Source organism: Schistocerca serialis, chromosome 8 (genome assembly GCF_023864345.2).
Source record: "Schistocerca serialis cubense isolate TAMUIC-IGC-003099 chromosome 8, iqSchSeri2.2, whole genome shotgun sequence".
NCBI classification, from domain to species: Eukaryota; Metazoa; Arthropoda; class Insecta; order Orthoptera; family Acrididae; genus Schistocerca; species Schistocerca serialis.
In genome coordinates this window covers 495,789,077-495,807,863 of record NC_064645.1, presented here as the reverse complement: position 1 = coordinate 495,807,863, position 18,787 = coordinate 495,789,077, and the positions used below count along the sequence as shown (strand labels likewise).

The following is an 18,787-nucleotide window of genomic DNA, read 5'->3' as shown; positions in this document are numbered from 1 at the left end:
TTGTAAAAAATAGTAACAAACATAAGGAAAAGACTGCAGCAATATAAAGAAATGGAACGGGAATTTGTATGGTCTATCCGAAAAGAAATACAAAAACCGAATAATTAGCAACCATACTTGCAAAAAAAAAACCACCTGTCAATGTGAGAATGGTCATAACTTCTATCTGTCTAATAGACATTTTATACACCGAAAAATAACAACATATGGGCATGCACACAAAGAAATTAAAAAAAAATGGTGATCTGCTACGCACTGTTGCAGAATTTCTTAATATTTTTGTCAATAAACTCGAAATGAGCAGCACACTTCAGTGGATTACTTGCAGCAAACAAGGGTGGGCTTAAAATGATAATCGAAGGCGAATTGCTTGCATAAAGGCAAAATAAATTATTGGGACAGCGTCTTTCTCTGACGACGCAGTTAATGACAGCTCCCACAAGGCCCAAGGAGGCCGAGTCCTTAGACTGCCGAGAATTACGAACGGCGAGTTTGCTCTGGGAAAAGATTAGAGCGACCTGTGCAAGGACTTGTCCCGGAAACCAATGACCCGTTCCGTTTGTCCTGTCAATCAAGTAATGAGAAGTTCATCGGGGAAGTCTCGCAGGAACGCCGATGAAATGGCACTGATAATTTCATAAAAGCTGGTCAAATATACTTAGGAGGGGAAACAAAGCGGCAGTATCCCAACAAACCTCTCGCCGAAGCCGTTCCTTAATGCTGACTAGTCCACAGTCGCGCCGATGCGTAGTAAGCTGTGTACTTGCAGCATCATCAATACTGAATTCACGCTGCGCTAAGTGTTACACACGCTCCGTCAAGAGGGCTGTAAGTATACCAAATAACACTACTAGGTGCAACTCTGCTCCTTCATTCTTTCACTTCCCCCATTCTATATAAAAAAATTGCAACAAAAGTGATACAACTGTGCAGCACAAGAATACCGCTTTTATCGAAAGCGGAAACATTTTTCCGCTTATCTCGGTAGTTAAATGTCTAGCAAGCGTCATTTGTGAGTCCCAACTGGAAGCGGATGTAATTCTTGCAGTCAATTTACAGAGCACTTGTACCGCGTACATCGGTGCCGCACGCATTACCCATTCCAAAGAAATCTCCCCCCCCCCCCACATACAAAAATAAAAAAGAAATGAAACAATACAGCAAAAATAAATTTTTTGCGTACATCAGAGGGTACTTTCGTCTGCAGTTAAATAAAACTGATGGCCTCCTCATGGACCCTGACAAATGGATGGCAAATCATAATGACAATGGTGATACAAAAGTGTAGAAATGAACAAGGATGGAGCTTTTCCTGCTGTCGAGGAAATTTTGGACGCCTTTAAATCGATTCAGAGGTGATAAATGCAGAAACTGATCATTCGGAGCATCTTGTATGTCTGCGAGTGTAGTAGATTGAAAATTTTAAGAAAAGCACAAAATGATACCATAAAACTTGATATGTCTGTTCTGTGAATAACGTCTGAGGTTAAACAAGTTAAGCATAACAATTACGACAAAATTTTTTTCTTGTACAGATGAAAATTTAATTATTGTACCTAAAACTTTTATATTTATCTTTTGTGTTTTCTGAGGAACTACGGAGATATAAATCGTTACTAAAGCGTGCAAAAAAGAACTCTGTTGCTGCTAAATATGAATTTCATTCCACTTTTTCAACAGAACAGCAGTGATTTCAAATGTTATTCTGCCATTTTAAACCGTTAGAGTGCTCGTCGTTTCGTAACGGTGGTAGTAAATTTACACTTTTGAACTGTTAATTTTAAGTCTCATCTGCAGTAAAGGACTGCCTGGAAAATACCGTGCGGAATTCTTTATGTAAAACCGAAAACTGATATCGTATCACACCATACGTAAACACACTGCCATAACGTCTCTAGTATCGTGAGAACTATAAAACCCCACTCAAAAGTCAACTCGAAAGCGAACGGGATGGCGTCGATGAAGATACTTCATGTTTTAACGAGTTGAAGATAGCTACATCGCTCGGCTGTTCCTCCGCCGCAATACTTCTTTTCAGTTAGAGAGAAAATATAGATACATATCAGCGAAAATTGTAATTTTTACGGTGTTAGTGATGATATGGGAATCTGTTTCCAATTAGTGTGAGACAATATACATACACATATTTTTAGTAGAGGGGGCAAGGGGGGGAAGTTACAGTGAAATTATGAACGCTTTTTGTACCTAGCTCAGTTAATGTGTTGGCAATATAACAGCGTTACGATTAGAATAACAAACCCATGGCCCATGTATGAATGCCTGTATTTATTGAATCTCAGTCTGCAGGCTGTATCAAAATATGAGACAATCTAGATGTACCTGGAGTACTTTAAGACGCATTGGCAGGTGTAGTGCACTGTTGGAAAAAAGAAATACTCGACAGTTCACGTCACCTTCACTCGCGAAGAGACTATTGTAAGAAAAAAGTGTTGAGAAGAAATTATCAGTTTCTTAAAGAACGCAGTCCTCTTTAAATGGAATATGGGGCTACGAGAAGTATATTTAAAAATTGCTGTTTGCAAATGAAATACTGAAATAACAACCTTATACCGATGTATCTTCTAACAATGTAACAGTTATGAACAGAAATTGTGTTTAGCTTTATGTTTTCAAGACCACATAAGAGCTCGCAAAAGGACATAAAGCTAAATATTGTGTGTAATTAGGCCAGTTAAATTATTACAGAAGTTAATTTAGACTGCTGAAAATATTTTCATAGGAGAGAGTATGTAGAATTCTGTAACGATATGTTTTTGTCTACGCAACAACAAACACCGTTATTGCAAATACTAAGAAATAATTCGTAAATAACCACCACACAATTTGGGAACACTTCAGCTGGGCATGCTGACATGCAGTTTCTTAATGACGGAGATTTAGAGGTCGTCAAAGCCTGAAGTAGACATAACATACGGTTCACAAATCGTAACAGGAGTGAATTAAAATGCTGGAAGTTTTAGAATTGATTAACTTGTGACAGAAAAGAAGAACTATTTTTTTAAAATAAATACTTTAGAACTATCGCGGAAATTCCTTACTTTTGTCCGTGAAATAACTTAAGTAAGTGTTTCAAGTGTAATAGCATTATTTTGCTATTCTATTTCTCTGAGGTGGAACACAAAAACACCCAAACCGGCTATGCCTCAAACGGCTGCGTCCGTGCAGACGCATATGGGAGGAATTAGTTTATATATTCTTCAGTTACTATTATATTATTACTTCATCATTCTTAAAAAAGCAACTTGTCATTAAAAAATGACCATCTGTACCTGTAATAAAGAAAAATATTTTAATCGATCAAACTGTATGACATATAGGCAATCGTTCGCGCTTCTGACAACGTATGAAGGACTAGTATAAACAGACCAGTAGATCATGGCAATGGATGCTACCATTCTTAACACAGACACTACACGAAAATAATTTTTGTCGGTGCAATACAAAAATTTCGAATCAGCCATAACTGTAAGATGACTCTATAGATTTTGTATGAGAGTAAAAAAACATTAAAATTAGCTTCACACCATACAGGAAGACACCGACACTGACAAAATAAAATATGAGTATTTGACACCGTAACAGAAGACTACGATTATGTCCGTCCAAAGTTGCAATGTAAGAAAAAAACGAAGTCTCATCGCGGAGAGTGATGGTGTGGGAGATTCTAAAGACGCTGTGAAAGTCACACATCAAAACACAGGAGCAGCTGAACACCGCAGAATCTTCTTTGATGGCATCGTTGTCGCTCACACACCGGCAGGAGCGTGGTAGGGGAGCACCAAAGGTCAACGAACAAGGTCGGTAAGGTTTTATTTAGTGAACGATACCGTTTAACTTTACCCTGTAAAAATAAGTTTCGATAATTAGACGCTGTGCAAATGGAACCTTTTTTCTTTTTTGATCAGTGATAGCACTGGTAGTTTGCAGCCGTTTTCTATAGTAGCGCTAGACGGTCTATTGTTTATAATATATATATATATATATATATATATGCATCGTATGAACTTCGATAACGTGTACGACGACTCCTGGATGAAACACAAGAAACGAAAAGAATGAATCTGAAAAACATTTTCTTTGGTACACTGGAAATTCTTAGTGTTTTTGTTTACATCAATAATTAATGTAATGCATTTCAGGTTGCATATATGTGCATGTGTCAACATTTTATTCTTGCGTGCCTGTCAAATTGAATACATGAACTTTTTGTCTGTCGGTGTATATTTTAACCTATTGAATAAAATACAGATTGGTTATAGCTTTATCTTATCCAGGTGCTACAGCTCTGCATGATGGCAATAAACGTAGATAAATGTCGTAATGAATTGGTGGCATAAGGAAAATCCAAAACGTTAGTCTCAGCGTTACCATTACATTTGGACATTCGACAAATTGTAACTCTTCTCTCTACACAAGAGAGACGAGGTAGGATAATTTTCCACCATTTGGGACGATGCTGACTGCAAAAAAGTTTATTTTAAAACAGTTCGTTACAGTAATGGCAAAAAGTTGACGCAGGTGACGTGAAGAAAATTACCAAAACACATCCATTTCTAAAAGAGTCGGGTATCTGATTCTTTTCAATTACACAGATGCATCCAGACCCGACATGGAACGGGACAGACATATACAATTAATTAGTCGGCAGGGGTAAATTTGAAACAAGAGATCCAGGGCAAGGTTCTAGTTTGAGCTGTTCTTTATTACCTCTCGAGTGGTTGTATTATCCACCAAGCAGAACTGAAGGAAGACTTGTCACAATTTTACGACCCACTCCCAACACTTAAACTTACCAGTTAAGCTCTTAGGAGAGTGTTCTAAGAGACGATGAACTCTTAAATTGCAATTGTTCAGGGGTGATGAGTTGTCTAGATTGGCCAAAGGATGAATTTAACAAACTTGTGTTTATGGTTGTTTTGAAACGATACTACTGCGGCCGTAAAGAAAAAGTAAGTGTATTACAGACTGTAAGAAGAATACTGATTTTTTTCTCCGTAGCATTATTCGCAAATATAACAGAATAAGAGGTTCACATTGGTGCCAAACACTTTCAGTCATGCCGTGTGTTTATGCAGAGAGAGAGAGAGAGAGAGAGAGAGAGAGAGAGAGAGATGCTGAAACTTTTCCTCTGGCCACTTTCTATGGTGGCTGCGAGATGGGTACGAGATGACACACGCGGCGTAGATTACCTGGTAACAGGGCAGCGGCGAGTAGCTGTGATAGCAGGGCACGTTGTACAGCATGGCAAACACACACACGATTGACGGGTAACGCCAGTCCGTTTATCACTCCAAAACAAGCACTAGTGACGGCACGGCGAGGGCGAGTCGGTGACGGAGGAGAAGTCCCTGGGCATCAGTGCCGTCATGACTCCCACAGCCGATACTCGAACACCGTGACAGCCGATGACGATGCTTTGGAGACCGCGGCACTACGACCGGCACCAACCACAGACGCACCACCGCGTTGCAGATCAGCTCTCGCGGCCTGCCTTCCGCCTCCCTGTGGTACAGCCAAAGTCTCTGGTCGGCGCCTCTGGCGAACTCTAGCGGCTGGGTGCCGAACTACGGAACCGAGACGCTGCGCGCATGACGCCGGCGTCGGTGGAGGGGAGACCCGTCACGAAAGTCGGGGGCCCCTGGCCAAACCCCTCGCCTAATGGTTAACCAATCATAATCCGCATGCCGGCGCTGACGTCATCGCTCGCCCCGCAATCAACAAATAGTACGTAGGGAGGAGAGGGCGACGAGGCGAGGGGGCGCCGACCGTGAAGGGTGGGGCAGTGGAGTGAGGGAAGTTTTCGGAACCGGTCCTCCTCTTTGCTCTCGATTGTCGTTGAAAGCTCTTTCTTGTTCCCTCGGCTCTGCGCTGCCACTGGCGGCGTTGCAGCGAGGGCGGCGTACTCCCGCACGAAACAATTTTAAAGAGGCGCCGCGCATAAAGGAGGTCGCAAACAAGGGCACGCTGCGCCCACATCCGGCCTGCAGGTGGCGGCCGCCGACCGGCGACCGGCAGGCGACAGCAGGTAGCAAGCGACACAGGAACTGCGTCGTTCGCTGTCCAGGAAGCTGTCCTCATCTTAGGAAGACGGGCAGCTACGGCCGGTAAAGAAAATTGCGTCGTGTCACAAATACGATGTGTCTGCTTTTGCAATAGCAAAACTACCAAACACATTGGAAATAAATTATGGGAATTCAGTCCGCCTATTATGTGAACAATTGTCTTCTTTTTTATCTTTTTTAATCATTTCTTACATCCTAGAGTGTTAGGCCCTACATAAACTAACACTCCAGAAAGTAATAACCGAATGTAAGTAGCCAATGACGTTGACATAAAGGTGCCGAAACATGTTTTCAGCATCAAGAAAAACAATTGTTTGTACAATAGGCGGACCTGAATTCCCATGATTTAGTGAGCAAACAAAGCTGCTGTTACGGCTTCGAAAGAAAACTACGAGTGTGGTACAACAACGTCTACACCAATATAAATTCCTCAAAAAAGTTTCGAACTACTCTTATGTGACTTGCACGATTTGTGTTCTGTTTATATCGGAAATCCCTTTTTCAGTACACCTTAGGCTACAGGAAATAGCTGTGTGACGGGGTTAAAAGAAAATCAGCATTCTCGCAGTTCAGTTAAGTGCGCTGTCTCACGTCCAATGGCCATTTCAAGCTTAGACCGAGCCCGCATTGTCACTTTAGCCAAGAAAGTTAGTCATCACTGGGAAGTTCTTCCGCATTGGAGTACACCACAGCGACGCCATTCGAAAATTCAGCCGCCGCTTTGAGACATAAAATACGAAATATCTCTCTTTTAATGGTCGTTTGTGGTCCAAAACACCAGCAGATGACCGGTACCTACAAATTATGACTCGCTGCAACCCTGAAGAGAATGTAACAGATCTGCGCCCTGCCATTTTGGAGGCAACTGGGGTCCGTGTCGACTCAGACTGTATGCAACCATCTCCGTGTCCATGTACGAATGTTGGACGCCTCTTATCGCCATCGAGGACAATTTGAGGGTTGTACAAAATCGGGACATGATCTTTCCATCTAATTATCTAATTTCCAGCACTGCAGCCAACATTCTGGCATATCACGCCCGCCTCGTGAACACCTTCTTGCTGAAGGAAGGAATCAACCTGAATTGGATGGCTGCGGTATCTGCTGACATGAATCAGATTGAGCTTGCTTCAGACTACTTGAAACTTGCAGTAATTCGTCGCAGCAGCTCTCTTCAGGCCGCCGTCTAGGAGTGGTACAGGATTCATTAAGTAGTAACGTCTCGGTCACATCATGGACAGCATGTGTACGAGAATTCAAGCATATTGCAATACACAGGCTGACGCAACATGGTATTGCATTTACCCAGCAGCATGTTTTGATTGCAAATGTGCACATTCGAACAGACTGCCTTCCTTTCCGTTATTGTTAACACTAATATTTCTTAGGTTTATTCTTTCTTTCACTGATCCTCAGGTATCTAAGCCCACGCATGTTTTGCGCTTTCGATGCAAAACTTGGAAGCAGCAAAGGGTAGTTTTTATAGTTAATGAGAGGGCTCCTTACTGCTTATTTTACGACTAGGTCTACAAGTACAGAAAGGAAAATTTTGTCGGCGCGTTTCCGTAAATTTCTTAATGTCTCTGATCTTGCCTTGTCTTGTCTTTTTACTTCTTGGGGGAAACCCGTAGGCTTACGTAGCCAGCCCAAAGCCGGACGCAGATTTCAAGTCCATTATTATATTGGCGGCTGTAAAACGGGCCGAGCAGCCATAGCGTCTTCTTACTATTTCCTCTTCTCTGTTAATACACTACTGGCCATTAAAATTGCTACACCACGAAGATGACGGGCTACAGGCGCGAAATGTAACCGACAGGAAGAAGATGCTATGATATGCAAATGATTAGCTTTTCAGAGCATTCACACAGGGTTGCCGCCGGTGGCGATACCTACAATGTGCTGACATGAGGCAAGTTTCCAACCGATTTCTCATACACAAACAGCAGTTGACCGGCGTTGCCAGGTGAAACGTTGTTATAATGCCACGTGTAAGGAGGAGAAATGCGTGCCATCACGTTTCCGACTTTGATAAAGGTCGGATTGTAGCCTATCGCGATTGTGTTTTATCGTATCGCGACATTGCTGCTCGCGTTGGTCGAGATCCAATGACCGTTAGCAGAATATGGAATCGGTGGGTTCAGGAGGGTAATACGGAACGCCGTGCTGGATCCCAACGGCCTCGTATAACTAGCAGTCGAGATGACAGGCATCTTATCCTCATGGCTGTAACGGATCGTGGAGCCACCTCTCGATACCTGAGTCAACAGATGGGGACGTTTGCAAGACAACAACCATCTGCACGAACAGTTCGACGACGTTTGCAGCAGCATGGACTATCAGCCCGGAGACCATGGCTGCGGTTACCCTTGACGCTGCATCACAGATAGGAGCGCCTGCGATGGTGTACTCAACGACGAACCTGGGTGCACGAATAGCAAAACGTCATTTTTTCGGATGAATCCAGGTTGTGTTTACAGCATCATGATGGTCGCATCCGTGTTTGGCGACATCGCGGTGAACGCACATTGGAAGCGTGTATTCGTCATCGCCATACTGGCGTACCACCCGGCGTGATGGTATGGGGTGCCATTGATTACACGTCTCGGTCACCTCTTGTTCGCATTGACGGCACTTTGAACAGTGGACGTTACATTTGAGATGTGTTACGACCCGTGGCTCTACCCTTCATTCGATCCCTGCGAAACCCTGCATTTCAGCAGGATAATGCACGACCGCATGTTGCAGGTCCTGTACGGGCCTTTCTGGATACAGAAAATGTTCGACTGCTGCCCTGGCCAGCACATTCTCCAGATGTCTCACCAACTGAACACGTCTGGTCAATGGTGGCCGAGCAACTGGCTCATCTCAATACGCCAGTCACTACTCTTGATGAACTGTGGTATCGTGTAAAAGCTGCATGGGCAGCTGTACCTATACACGCCATCCAAGCTCTGTTTGACTCAATGCCAGGCGTATCAAGGCCGTTATTACGGCCAGAGGTGGTTGTTCTGGGTGCTGATTTCTCAGGATCTATGCGCCCAAATTGCGTGAAAATGTAATTACATGTCAGTTCTAGTATAATATATTTGTCCAATGAATACCCGTTTATCATCTGCATTTCTTCTTGATGCAGCTATTTTAATGGCCAGTAGTGTAGATGGTATGACATGTTACATACCATTTAAAAGGTGAGAAGTCGATCTATTTAGTGGTGGATATTTTGCGAGTTATAAGCAATCGTTTTCAGGATTTGGTAGGTCTGACCCTCACCATCCCCAATCCCATCAAGAAAACACCCTCCAGAAATAGTGTAGTTTGCAAAACAGGAAAGAAGAAAAGTGATACACGGTGTGAGTATGAGAAATATCCAGTGGCGTTGCACAAGCCTAGATATTTTCGGATATACCACACCAAGAAAAATTTCTAAAACAGTATTATCTTCACTCCTCATCACTTCAATAAATAGTAGCCTTAAATTTATAAGGAACTAGCTCAGCGCCCGCTGCTTCGCTCGCTTAGTCTGAAGGCCTGCAGAGATCTTTGTTTTTGTTTTTATGTACTTCTGACCAAAAAGAGATTCTGCTAGCTGGACTTCGAAGTTTTTGTTAATCGTGATTTGCTTTCCCCTAACAAAAATATCTGTTTGTATCTAACAGAGGAGTGAACTCCAATTTTCATAAAGTTAGCTTTAAATTTTTTAATGTAACGAAATAGTCTCTTAAAATTTTTTATCCCCTATTGCACTCCCTTAGGGGCTGAATTTCGAGAAACACTGAAACACATTTTTTTTATTTCTAACCGAGAAGTCTAATACCAACTGTCGTAGATGTAGCCTTGAAAATCCAATAGTAGCTCATTTGCAATTATTTATTTTCAAAAACTTTCACCCACTGTTTTACCTCCTTAATGGTCGAATTTCCAAAAACGCTGAAACACGTATGTTTTATTTTCAGACTGAGAAACCAAATATCAGTTTTCGTAGCTCTACCTTCAAAATTCCCTTAATAGCCACACACTTTTAAAAATCCTTTCGTCCTTTATTTCACCCCTCTAGGAGTGGAATTTCGGACAATCCCTTTTTAAACGATGCCTACAGTATAAAATCCACACCCTCTCCAAACTTCAAATTTCTATCCTTAGCGGTTTGGGCTGGGGAATGATGAGTCAGTGAATCAGTCTGACCCTTTCTCACCTCCTAACGGATTGAATTTCCAAAAACAGTGAAAAACATATTTTTTCGTATACAACCGAGAAGGCAAACAACAATTTTCAGAGAATTAGTTTTAAAAATGCTTTCGCAATGAAATATTTTCATAAAGCGTTTCACCCCCTTAAGTGTAGAATTTCCAAAAACAGCGACATGCGTATGTTTTATTTCTAAAAGAGAAGCCAAATACAAATTTTCATAGATTTAGCTTCAAAAATGCTTGCACAATGAGATATTTCCATGAAAACTTTCATCCTCCGTTTCACCCCCTAGAGGCTCAATTTCCAGAAGCAGTGAAACACGTATTTTTTTTTTTTTTTTTTACTTCTAACTGAGAAGCCAAATTTAAACATTCGCAGATTTAGCTTTAAAAATGGTTTCGTAACAAAATATTTTCATAAACAATCTCATCCCCTATTTCACCCCCTCAGGGGTTCAATTACCAAAACCCCGAAACAAGTGTTTTTTTAATTTGTAACCGAGAAGTGAAATACCAATGGTCATAGATGTAGCTTTGAAAATACTTTAGTACTTCTTTTATAATGATATAGTTTCGAAAAAAGCTTTCGCCCACTATTTCACCGCGATAGGGTTAAATGTCAAAAAATGATAAAACACGGATTTCTTTATATCTGACCGACATCTATATCCAAATTTGCTTTAATAGCCACACTTTTTAAAATAAATACCTTCAATCCCTGTTTCACCCCTTAGTGTCGGAATTTCGAAAAATTCCTTCTTAATTGACGCATACAGCACAATATCAATACCTCCAATTTCAAGTTTCTATCCTTTAACGGTTTCGACGGGCGATAATGAGTTACTCAGTCAACCAGTCATGACACTGCCTTTTATATACAGAGATTGCTAGCAAAACAATTATATTATTTTGAGAAAAGTATTTAGATCAAAATATGCTGAGTTTCATAAATTTAATTAGTAAATATAGGGTCGGCTATGGTGAAAAATATTAGTAAGTCAGTGGATTAGAAAAGGCTTGCACAGTCAATTCAAGCCCTAACATGGCAACATAACAGCAAAATGGTGTACCCAATATTAGTTATTCGTCTTATGGGAGTCTTCTGTCGCATGTCGAAAATCATAAAAATTATATTATTTTTGTCGTACTGAGCAGAATAAGTTGCTTTGCAAAAGAAACCCAGGTGACTAACAGGTCATGTGTCATCTAGCGACAGAAAAAAAGAGAGATATTGTGTATCGATAGCAACTGTATTTTCTCAACAATTTGCAGAACTATTGGAAGCAATAAGTGACGATTATGTTGCGTTCGACTGAATCAGTTACGTCCCAAATGCAATGCAGACAGGTGTACAAAGTGCATGTGATGGTTGCCTGTTCTATTCCACATTGAGGCTGTAGTAGCATATCGCATCTCTTGAAAGGATAGCATGTGAAAATTCTTGATCTCGGTCGATTGTGCCGCTGAAATTTGCGGTAGTCTCCTTTCATATTGTGCTTGTGCAGCAAAAATCGGAAAGAGTTTTTCGCCATGAGCAAATCACTTTAAATGATGGCGTTGGTACGATCCTTAATAAAGCCAAATCCCTCTGATATCCATAACAGAGACAGTCGTAGATTGTGTAACAGTATCTGTTGAATTTGCTTGATGTTATCTACATCTACAACCGGATATCATCTTACGGTGTAAGGCGGAGACCATTTCTGCTACCACTGTCATTTCCTCCTTTTCTGTTTCATTCGCGGATGGTAAGTGGGAAGAGCTCTGTAAAAGCTTTAATTTTTCTGATTTTCTCGCGGTGGAAGTTACGCGAAATGTACGTGGGAGGAACTAATACTTGTATACTGCTGACAATTCTTAGAGTGTAAGGTCTTGGAATGTTAACAGTGAACCTCCCGATGATGCACAATGCCGTTCTTATAGTGTCAGCCACAGGAGTCTGATGAAGATCTCCGTAATTCTCTCACGCTTTTATTCGAATCCACGATGAAAGGTGGCACACTTCTTCGGATCTCCGTCATTCCTTCTGTTACTCCTACGTTGTGGAGGTACCAAACCGACTAACAATACTCGAGAAAAACTTGACCAAGTGATTTGCGAGTCAGTTCTTTCGTGGATCAACTAAGTTTAATATTCTTTAAATTAATCTCAGCCTGGAATCTCAATTTTATACTAGTTTTTCGCGGGGGTTCGACTTTAGGTCGCTCCGAACGGCTGGTACTCTTTCCAGTAATTTATTTCCTCTAGTGTAATCGAATAGTAATGGATCTCTTCACTTATTTATGCACTAGATGTTGAATTTATTTTATTTGAGAGTCAGTTGCCATTCCTTCGACCAAGTATCGTTTCTCTACAGTCCTCCCTGCATTTCGCTAGTCTTATAATTTCATAAAAAACCTACGGACAAGAGAGTCTTCAGTCTTCTGATTGGATTAATGCCCATGTTTACATCTCAGAGCAGCACTTACACAAAGCATCCTAAATTAACTGTTCTACATATTCCAGTTTCTGTCTTCCGATAAATTTTCAGCCTGCTGTCTCAAGGAACCTGTTCTCCGGAGTCTTCTTTTAGTTATTGATTTTTACATCTTCTTCTCATCGCCTATTCTGCGGAGAACTTCCTCTTCTCTTATCACATCGTCTCAAACGCTTCGATTCTTATGTTTTACAGATTTCCTACAGATATATTTCATTTCAGTTCAGTTCTGTGTTCAAGATATGCATTCACCGAAAATTTTTCCTCAAATTAAGTTGTACACCTGATAATGCGAATAGCAGCGTTAAAAAAAGCGAGGATTATCCTCTTTCCATCACGCAAATATTTTTGCATTATTTTTGCTACCAGAACACCCTTTAAGATGTTGCAAAAAAGAACACCTTTTAAGATGTTGCAAAAAAATTAATGAAAAAATTCGTACAAATCGGTTTATTGCTTCTCAAACTATTCGCCATTAAAATTTATACATTTTAATATGCGCCCTAGGCGATTCTGGCCAAATTTTTTCCCACTCCCATAATGGTAACTTATGAACACGGTTTCCGCAGGATTCAACAGCTTTTTTCGCTGACAAAAATAACTGATCACGCACTTTTATTTGAAAGGCTTATTTCAATAGCGGTACAAGTCCATTACCTCCACTTTTCTGATTATAGTGCTTCTGACATTAATGATCCAAACAAACAGAAAGAAAGGTTCATCTCTAGCAAGAAGCCATATGCTTGAATATTTCTGGTATCTCAACTGTAGATTTTTTAGCGCTCATTTAACTTTAGGACTCTGTATCTTAAAATGAACAAAAATGGACTTGTACCACTATTGAAATAAGCCCTTCATTTGACGTCAGGATACTAATGAAGCCTTTAGGTGATAAATTTGGTGATTACGAGCAATGAGATTTTAATTCTATGTTTTCCTGCATCAAATATTCAACTGTCTGACAAACTGTGTGACAGCTGGGGTCATCATAATGAAGCATCAAGTCTGGCTGCTTTCCTTGATTCATCGATAATTTGTGGCAAACAAATTACTGTACACCATTCAGCATTAACTGTTCTTCCGTCCTCTAAAGCAATGGTTGTCACACATCCGGTATAATGAAGTAATAAGTGATCATTTTCCTGGATGAATTTCGCGAAAGAACCACTTTTCTTAATTTCACTTCATTCTGGGCCTGCCGGAGTGGCCAAGCGGTTATAGGCGCTTCAGTCTGGAACCGCGCGACCGCTACGGTCGCAGGTTCGAATCCTGCCTCGGGCATGGATGTGTGTGATGTCCTTAGGTTAGTTAGGTTTAAGCAGTTCTAAGTTCTAGGGGACTGATGACCTCAGATGTTAAGTCCCATAAATTTGGTGATTACGAGCAATGAGATGTTAATTCTACGTTTTCCTGCATCAAATATTCAACTGTCTGACAAACTGTGTGACAGCTGGGGTCATCATAATGAAGCATCAAGTCTGGCTGTTTTTCTTGATTCATCGATAATTTCTGGCAAACAAATTACTGTACACCATTCAGCATTAACTGTTCCTCCGTCCTCTAAAGCAATGGTTGTCACACATCCGGTATAATGAAGTAATAAGTGATCATTTTCCTGGATGAATTTCGCGAAAGAACCACTTTTCTTAATTTCACTTCATTCTGGGCCTGCCGGAGTGGCCAAGCGGTTATAGGCGCTTCAGTCTGGAACCGCGCGACCGCTACGGTCGCAGGTTCGAATCCTGCCCCGGGCATGGATGTGTGTGATGTCCTTAGGTTAGTTAGGTTTAAGCAGTTCTAAGTTCTAGGGGACTGATGACCTCAAATGTTAAGTCCCATAGTGCTCAGAGCCATTTGAACTATTCTCTTCATTCTGGAACATTCAGAGTTAGATCCGCCTCGAAGAAATACCTCCAAGTTTCGTGTCTTGTACGATTCTGCATCTCCTCCAGTTTCTGAACACATCAAATACACGAGACTCTTTTGACCTTCCGTAAAATTTTGCGGAATCTACCAGGAACAGATCTTTCAAACAGTTACGTCGACTATAATGTAGCTTTTGATATACCTAAGTATCTTTTCTCTCACGTATCGATCCACTTCAACCACGCTGGAGCGACAATCGATTTTGGTCGGCCTTCAGGAATTCATCGCCAACGCAAGCACGACCACAGCGAAATTCTGCAAGCAATCGTAAGCAGTCTCTTCTGAACATAATTGGTCACCAAAAGTTGAACGAAGCGATTCGACCCATTGTTGTTTAGTTAGGCTTTTACAAAAATCGTAAACATTATTCAGCGAAAGCTTTCACGTGAAATTCCCTTTTTTTCCAAACACTGTTCCTTTAACGGAAAAAAAAGGTTCAAATGGCTCTGAGCACTATGGGACTTAACTTCTGAAGTCATCAGTCCCCTAGAACTGAGAACTACTTAAACCTAACTAACCTAAGGACATCACACACGTTCATGCCCGATTCGAACCTGCGACCGTGGCGGTCGCGCGGTTCCAAACTAAAGCGCCTAGAACCGCTCGGCCACAACGGTCGGCATTTAACCGCACACTGTAAACTACTCGACCAATTTCTGAGCTGTCCTAATTTTAACAATAGCAAATGACAAATTTTGAAACAGTAGTAATCCCAATCCTCAAAGCATGATCTAGCGATCATTTGTAAAAATTTAAAAGGTGAAAGTCATGCACGTGGTTTCTTCGCTATTACCGTCCTTACACCTGTATTTGTCTGTCCAACTTCTGTAATTACCCTTCCTGAAATGTACATTGCTTCTCACTGGGATATTCATAAATGTAATATCTACAGCCTAACTAATCAACTAACTAACCAACCAAATAACTAAGAACTTAGACATTCCTCAGCCTCTCACACAGCCACTTCATTGTACGTTGATTCTTGCCGACGATTCAGTCAAAGCTCATCTTACTCTTCATAATTCTTAAATTCTGACCTGCTCTTTCGAACGCCTTACAATCTAATGTCTCATTTAGGAGTGTGTGTCTCATGACGCAATCCAGCTAATATCTTCCTGTATCTCCTGGCCTTTCCCAAGTTCATCTTTATCACTTGTGATATTTGAACAGGCCTTTTATGTATACTGTAAACAGTAACCGAACCAACAATACTTCTTTGGAGTACTCCAGAAGTTACTGTTATACGTGTCAGCTCCGTCTTGTGAAGAGCGCCAACAGTTTTATCCTTGTCCTCAAAAGATTCAAACAGTCGCAAAACTTTCTGCTTGTGGCTTCAGTTCCTCTATACAGTGATCACTCAGAACATCATGATCACCGACCCTCTATCGATATAAACACGTCCAGGTGATAGCAGCGTCACCTGTCGAGAAATGATTTCTGGTCAGACACAAGCACGGTGCATGTAGTGTCAGTGAACGTGCTGTCCGTGAGTAGAATGGGGAAGGCGCGCTATCCGAGTTTGACCGAGGTCAGATTGTGATGGCCAGGAGGCTTGGCACAAGGATTTATGAACTGCACGACTTGTTGGGTGTTCGAGGAGTACTGTGGTGAGTGTTTTCAACACATGGCGAAACCAAGGTGAAACCGCGTCCAGATGTCTTGGGGTTGGGCGCCCACACCTCATTACAAATGTCGGACGTGGTGGGCTGGGCAGACTCGTAAAACAGGACAGACGACGAACTGTGGCGGAACTAACATCAGACTTTAATGCCGGCCAGAGTACAAGAGTGTCTGAAGACACAGTGCACCGAACACTCCTAACGATGGGCAACCGCTGCCGACGACCCGTGCATGTGCCATATGTTATGTGAATTTGGTCGCTTACATTAAGGTGGGCCAGTTGTGCTTTGCCCACCTTGGAGTCGTGTTGTGGCCGTCAACTTGTACTGAAATGGACTTGGAAATTTTCTAAGTTGGTGCAGAAGATAGACTATACCACGATATTGCTTCAGTTCACAGGCTACATATCGTAACCCATAAACCAAAAGATCATACACAATGCATATGTCAGCCAATAGTACTGATTCCTTAAGGATGTTACAAAGTGAGCACTCATGGTAGTTCCAGTCTGGTGTGTTCCAGGGAAGAGTGATAGTATTGCTGTTTTTCTCTGCGTACAAAAGCGATCCATTGAAAAGAGTGGACACCAATCTGTGACTTATACACTGAAAAGTGTCGTCGTTCTGTGACTGTAGGATGATTCAGTACGACCTGAACAGAATTTATGTTTAGTACGATGAACGGAAGCTTGCTTTAAACACAGATGAACGCAAATTAGTGCCGAAAGACAGAAGAGATGGGCAGAAGAAAGATTTCTATAACATGAGAATTCAGTATTAATAGTATGCTAGTTGACTCAATCATTTCGATTACATGTTTATGGTACGATGCAAAACGAAACTGAAATGGAAGGGCACAGAAGTTCAGATGTTGAGAAGGCGAGATCCACATACACTCGCTTGTTACTGTTCGGTTCGATCAGCACGAGAATGTTACGGCAGCACTTCGTGAGCTTAGATGAGACTACTTGGAAGGAACAAGACAATATGTTTCACGGAACACTATTGAGGAAGTTTAGGGAACCAGAATTTATGACAGACTGCCTAACGGTAATACTGCCTCCAACATCTAAAACCCTAAGGAGAAAATAAGGGAGATAGGAGTTGCAAGGGCAATCGTATTCCCTCCGCTCAATTTGCGAGTGGAACAAGAAAGGGAATGACTCACACTGACTCCGCAGAGTCATAATTTGTATCCAAATGAAATGCATCCTGCCACTAAAAGAGACATGGTGATCTGTGCAGTGTCGAAAATGGACTTTGAAAATGAAGTGGAGTGTAAAGATAAGAAATGAGGAGCAAGCACTGTTAGAGAAGACAGAGACTGGAATGTATCAAACAAATAATAGAGGTCACAAACTGTGATAAAGGCTGCGGAATCGCTGTGGTGTAAGGTTCTATAGCCATTCCACAATACCGTTGTCGACCTGTTCGTATAGAATAATGCTCCTCGCGCTAGTGTATTGGACTGGCACGCCGTCAAGAGCAGGACTGAAACTACGCGCTGAATTAACGTTTGGCTAGCCCGAGTGAGCTTTTAGGCGGTATCCCATTCTTGTTTAGGTAAATGAAGGGCTCGTTCCCAGTCTCCGCCTCAACTACATAAAAAGGTAAAATACGGTAACAAACAAAACAATGTTTGCGTGAAACACAAACAGTTGGACCGCACCATTTTTTCCCCTTTAGGCTGACTCACATTTGTGGCGACAGAAAGGGCATCTACCTATAAAAATTAAAATAGATAACTGTTAAATCATGAAACAGCGAGCTATCAGAAACTCCTAGGAAGTTCTAGTTGTCGAATCTGAAGACAACAAACAGATATCCGAAATATTACATTCCCCATTTAAAAACGTATACTGACATACGAATAACATCATGCCAATGATTTACCGCCGCACACATTCAAAAATGAGAAATATTTAAATAAGCATCCGCGGTATTAAACAACAACAGAAGGTATTCAAAGCAAACAAGACACTGGACCACGATGGGGTTCTTCTTTTTCTTGTGCCATTGCACCGCAACGGCGCGGGGTCGGCCGGATTTAGCATGGTCCGTTTAAGGTGTGGCCGGACGCCCTTCCTGTCGCCTTTCCATTGCCCCCCGCCCCGCCGCCAAGCACGGAATATTTGTACTCTGACCGTCTGCGTGTAGAGTTATTCATGTGAAATTGATAAAAAAGTTTTCTAAATGTCTGAGAATGTGTAACTGAGGTGGAACTTGGGTATCACCCCAGTATTCATCTACTAGGATGTGGGAAACCACCTAAAATCCACATACAGGCTGGTCGCCGCACCAGCCCTCGTCGTTAATACGCCGGACAGATTCAACACGGCGCCGGCGAACGTTCCAGTCCAAAAAGCGCTGTGCTACCTGGGCGGGCACCGTGATGCAATTCTTACCACGATATCTTGCAAACAGTACATGCAGAAAACGAGTCAGATTACTTGCAGGCAGATTTGCGAAAAGCGTTCAATACTCTATCACAATGAC

The 18,787-nt window shown here is 41.7% G+C and overlaps 1 protein-coding gene across 1 annotated transcript in view; it reads right to left on the bottom strand.

Annotated features, from left to right (window-relative positions):
• The window catches only part of LOC126416805 (eyes absent homolog 2), a 763,097-nt gene extending 757,551 nt beyond the window's left edge, over positions 1-5,546 (bottom strand). Inside the window, exon 1 of the mRNA XM_050084676.1 lies at positions 5,211-5,546. Within this exon, the coding sequence (XP_049940633.1) occupies positions 5,211-5,264 (54 nt within the window). The 5' untranslated portion in view covers positions 5,265-5,546. The remainder of the gene's footprint in view (positions 1-5,210) is intronic.
• Between the last annotated feature and the right edge of the window lie 13,241 nt (positions 5,547-18,787).